The sequence below is a fragment of the Nannospalax galili genome, unplaced genomic scaffold, assembly GCF_000622305.1.
Source record: "Nannospalax galili isolate Female #2095 unplaced genomic scaffold, S.galili_v1.0 scaffold440, whole genome shotgun sequence".
In the NCBI taxonomy this organism is placed as follows: domain Eukaryota; kingdom Metazoa; phylum Chordata; class Mammalia; order Rodentia; family Spalacidae; genus Nannospalax; species Nannospalax galili.
Window position 1 is genome coordinate 338,048 of NW_008347189.1, and position 5,751 is coordinate 343,798.

Genomic DNA, 5,751 nt, shown 5'->3' on the forward strand with positions numbered 1-5,751 from the left:
ATGAGAAAAACCATTGCACCCCCAAAGGAGACATTTTCCCCTAACTTTCTGACATAATTAGGGATGAACAGCTCTAATAAGATATTGTATTAAGTGGGACATATTCAAGGAAATTGTTTCATATCAAGGTCTGTCAGCAACTGGGTATAAAGCACATACTACATCAGAAAACCTGGTTAAGAGTCCTAATTTTTAGCATTTGTTAGCTATGTAAGTCTGGGAAAATCATCCACCCTTAGCTTTTACAAAATGGAATGTTATCTTAACTATTTTAGGTTGTTGGCATTTTGTTTTATGATGGGATCTAATGTAGCCTAGGCTGGCTTCAAACTCACTGTGATTGTGGATGGACCTTGAATTTCTGATCCTTGTGCCTCCACCTCCCAAGTACTGATTACAAGCATGCACCATCATACCCAGTTTACTTGGTGCTAGGAATTGAATCAAAGGCATCAGGAATGCTAGGTAAGCATTCTATGAACTGAGTCACATCCCAGGCCCTATTATAATGATTGATTATATACTATGATATTTTGTTGTTGTTGTTTTTGTTTTTGCGACAGGGTCTCCTTGTAGCCCCAGCTGACCTGGAACTCACTATGTAGACCAGGCTGGCCTCGAACTCACAAAGATCCACCTGCCTCTGCCTCCCAAGTACTGGGATTAAAGGCATGCACCACCATGCCCGGCTATATATTATAATTTATATGAAGATTATTTTTTATTACAAGTAAAGTGATATTTTAATTAAATATAATTTTCTAAACAGATTTAGATAAGGGAGACAATGGAAAGTAAAGAACACAAAAATCTCAAAGGGAAATGTTATTTTTTATATAGCTACTGAAGAATGCAATCAATTTTTACTTCTATCCAAGATCTGTTTACCACAGGCTCTTTCCTGTGGTAATAATCAGATACGAAGTATCAACCAAGATTTTACACTCTAGTAGGAAAACAAAATATTCAAGTAAAGAGGCTCAGGGTAAAACAGAAACTTATGTTAACCTATGATTTAACACAGTGGCTTCCAACAGGAGGGATTCTGGTCAAGGGACTTTGACCAGGGATTCTCACAACCACAGATCTACCATTATCTAGACACTAAGGATCCTACGAACCATCCTACATGCACACAACAACCCTCTACCACAAGAAAACTGTATGGCCCAAACTGTTAAGTATGCCAAGGTTGAGAAATCTTAGATTAACCTAATGGCAACTGCTCACACCAGAATGATCCATTCAGCCATCCACCCAGTTCCTTTCAGCTAAATGTTTAGCAAGTAAGTCTTGCTACTGTTACTGAAATAAAGACTTATCTCTTCCATATGAAAGTCTAGTAGGGAAAATTACATTCTATATATAATCTGTATTATAACAATTCATAAAAGAAAAAAGTTATCTTCTATTTTTAATAAACTTAACTTTATAATAATTTTAGTCTTACAGAAAAGTTTCCAAGGTAATACAAAGGGTTCTTATATGTACTTTGCTTAAATTCTCTAACATTAGAATCTTACACACCATGGTATATTTATCAAAAGTAGGAAGTCAACACTGGTCTAGTACTTTAACTAAACTGAAGATTTTATTCAGATTTTATCATTTTTATATTTATATCTTCCATAATTCAATTCAGGCTGTTTTAGTCATGTTTCTTTAAAATTTCTTTGACCTATGACACTTTCTGTCTTTTCTTGATTCTCATGATCTTGATAATTTTGAAACATTTTAGTTAGGTATTTTATACAATGTCCTTAGCTTGAGGTTGATGCTTTTCTCACTTTCAGATTGGAATTATAAAAAGTTTTTCAAATTACATTCTACTTCAACAAATTCTGAAAATGTCCTGTACACAATTAGCACATATTTGAAACTGAAAAATTTCTCTGGAACAGTCAAAAAAAATTTATTGTATTTTGGAACCCAGTTTTACCTAGAAACTGAACTCTCAGTATCTTTAACTTCTATGGTCACACTTGCTTAAGGCAATCTCAAAGAAAAGGAAAACATTTAGAATAAGTAAATGAAATACAGTGTCTCAGCAGTCTTACATATTCTCAATTAGTTCAGTCAGTTAAGCATCTACAATGAATTATAACCATAACAAAATTCTTGCTCATTATTACTTTTATGTCCCAGAAAAAAATGCTTCAGATTCCACTCACCCGAGATTTCTAATTCTGCCCAGTGAGATTTTTTCCCATTGGCTACCTCCTCTGCTGACATGATGGTATAAATTCTGCGAGGATCTGGAGGATCATATTTTTCCTTTGGCATCCCTATTAGTCTATGAAAAATAAATACAGTCAATAATTATCGTCAGAGTTGGTAAGAGGATCAGCAGGTAAAAGTGTTCACTGCACAAACCTGAATAATCTGAGTTTAATCCCAGAAACTCACTGTGGAAAAGAGAACCAATTCTTGAAAACTGTCCTCTGACCTCCACATGCATGCACGAACACACACACACACACACACACACACACGCACACAGAGTGCTTTTTAAAAATTATAACGGGGTGCTGGAGAGATGACTCAGCGGTTAAGAACACTGGTTGTTCTTGCAGAAGACCCAGGTCCAAATCCCAGCACCCACATGGCAGCTAACAACTGTCCATAACTCCAGTCCCAGGGGAACGGACAGCCTCTTCTGACCTCCGCAGGAATTGCACAACACAGGTGCACTTACCTACAGGCATGTAATACATGCATACACAAAAAATAAAAATAATAATTTTTTTTAAAGATTAAAAAAAAATATTACAGGATAAAGCCAGATGTGGTGGTGCATGTCTTTAATCCCAGCACTCGGGAGGCAGAGGCAGGTGGATCTCTGAGAGTTCGAGGCTAGCTTGGTCTACATAGCGAGTTCCAGGCCAGCTGGGGCTAACAAGGAGACCCTGTCTCAAAGAAAAAAAGACAACCCCCCCAAAAAAAATTTAGAGCTTTATTGTTAGATTTATTTCAAGGAATTAGTCATCTGGGGGGGGGATCAGTGTTGGGAGGAAATATGAGTAAATAAAAAGCAATTTAAAAAATAATATAGTAGGGGCTGGAGAGATGGCTCAGTGGTTAAGAGCACTGGCTGCTCTAGCAAAAATCCTAGGTTCAGTTCCCAGCTTCTCTTGTCTGGCCTCCACAGCACTGAACACACATGGTACACTTATATGCAGGCAAAATGCTCATACACATAAAATAAAAATTAATTTTTTAAAAAAAGAGAAAAACTCGGTAAGTTTTCTTTTTCTCTCCTGTTGTAAGAATATATGTTAGAGGCTGGGCATGGTGGCCCATTCCTTTAGTCGCAGCACTCAGGAGGCAGAGGCAGGAGGATCTCTGTGAGTTTGAGACCAGCCTGATCTACATAACGAGTACAGGGAGACCCTGTCTCAATAAGACAAAAAAAAAAAAAAAAAAAAAAAAAAAAAAAGAATTATGTTAGAATCCAGTCTCCACTCACAGATACTGACAGGCACTCTACTAGGACATTGTCTGTGAGCCCAGAGCTGGCAGACTTGCAGGTGATCAAACCACTTACAAGGGAAGTGAATTTCTGTTCCCTCCATCTTTTCTGTTCTGCCTTCTGCCTGGGAATCAGAATGCCTGACTGCCTGCTCTTGATGTGAACCTCCCCCATCCTCAAAAGAGATTAAGAAGAGGGTCCCTCTTCTACCACATTGGCTCTGATTCTCTTCAGAGCCCTCACTATGCTGTTGCCCTTCCATCTGTCTGTCCACGACATTAATAACTCTTCTAATAAACTCCTTAGTCCCCACTAATCTGCCTCAGTAGTCTCTTGAATCACTACACTCAGTTAAGCTAGTAAGTCATTCTATGCTACAAATTGTCACTTGAGGGAAAAAAAAACTAAACAGAAAAAAAAAACAAAAATAAAAACATACTTCATCCCAGCATTGTAGGCTGTTGGAAAAACTCATCAATCGATGCCTAAGGGAAAATGCAAACAACTACACCAGACTCTATATAGAACATAGTGCTTTCTCAATTTCTTTCCCTTCCCTCAGCTGCACAGCTTTCCTAGAAACAATGATCTTAAACCAGTTTCCTGAATGGACTCCAACTACTCTAAAAGAATCTTGTAATTCTATTCTCCCATTTCATTGATACTCAGATATCTCATACTTAAGAATATCAGCACATAACTTTCGCCTTGGCACTGGCATTAGGCCAGACAATGCTCAAGCTCATTCTATGTTTGTGGGAGAAATAGGATCCTCTCTTCTGATGATCATAATGGATATAGCCCAGATTATTCCAAGCAGCCATCCACCAACTAGAAGAGAAGCCAGCCTCAGAAGGCAGTCTAGAAAACACACACACAAAAAGGCAGAGTCCTCAATGAATCACACATGCAGCACCTACAAACAAGTATTTCCCTTACTAAGTTAATTTTTGTTTTCTGTTACTTGCCATCAATGCATCCAAATTAGGTGAATGCAAACCTTGGTTTGCCTGAGTCAGTCTTAATTTACACCTGTTGTTCTGAGGTCACTCCTTTTCACTCTCAAAAGTGCCCAACTGGTTAAGTTACATGACCACCCCGACCAAAACTAAAATTATGCCATCGTCTTCATAATCACAGGACATCATCATCAGTGATGATTAAATTAGAAGAAAATCACTCAAATGTGCTATAAATTAAGGAAATGACAACCCTGAAAGTAAACTTATTCAAAGATCCAATACAAAACTTACTGCTTTCATAGCAGACAAAAGATAAAATCCACTTCAAACAAGAATAGCAAATGACACAAAGGTGGTAAATACCTGTATGATACTCATAAAGTACAGTGTTGTAGTTACAGTTGATTCAATTTGTTTTTTATTTTGGCAGTTGCAGATTAAACTAAAGGACTTATGTAACCTGAGGTAAATTATTAAATTGGTTTTTCCAAGAGTTTCCAATTTCTACAACATCTTCCATAAATTTTTGAACTATCATAACCATTACATCAACCTGATTTATACTGGAGATTCTGATTACATAGACAAAGTAAACTAAAAGCCCCTTAACAATTTAACTTCAGTCTTGAAACCCATTTCAAAACCATGAAAAATACTTGATATGGTTCTCTGAATACTAACTATGCACACTGCTTTGAACTTGCCATCCATTCTGTTACTTTATCATCTATGCAGCTCTTAGATATCAAATTGTAAATTTTTGAAACTAATCATCTGTCCTGTGGAAGGAACTTAATAACTGCTTTTTAGTTCTCATGTGAATCATGATGAAAAAGTTAATGTTTTAATCTCCGCCACTGTCAGCTAAACACCATCATATAGTAAAGACTCTGAGAAAATTGTCACAGTCTGTGTTCTACTAAGCAAAAACGTTGGGAAAATTTACAAAATTAACTTCTTAGAAAATGTTTTCAATTTATTTTTATTGCAAGTAAGATGTGTGTGTGTGTGTGTGTGTGTGTGTATCCCTAGTGCTACTTTAATGTAAGTTGAAGTTTCCAAAACTATAAGTGCTTTACAAAATAAATATGAAATATACCCAAATAGTCTATTACTTAAGATTCCCAAAGCACAGGTTTTTTTTTAAATTTTATCTACTATTTTTATTTTATGTGTATGCATGTATTGCCCGCATGTAGGTAAGTGCAACCATGTCATGCAACACCAGTGAGGTCAGAAGAGGGTGTTAGATCCCTTGGAACTGGAGTTTCAGGATGGTTGTTAGCTACCATGTGGGTACTGGGAACCAAACCCAGGTCC

At 36.9% G+C, this 5,751-nt stretch overlaps 1 protein-coding gene across 3 annotated transcripts in view; it reads right to left on the reverse strand.

Annotated features, from left to right (window-relative positions):
* Positions 1-5,751, reverse strand: part of Cnot6l (CCR4-NOT transcription complex subunit 6 like) — a 106,799-nt gene that overhangs the window by 65,443 nt on the left and 35,605 nt on the right. For all 3 annotated transcript variants that reach the window (XM_008843688.3, XM_017800787.2, XM_029568591.1), the window contains exon 2: positions 2,172-2,293. In XM_008843688.3, coding sequence (XP_008841910.1) covers positions 2,172-2,283 — 112 coding nt within the window. In that variant the 5' untranslated portion in view covers positions 2,284-2,293. The remainder of the gene's footprint in view (positions 1-2,171; positions 2,294-5,751) is intronic.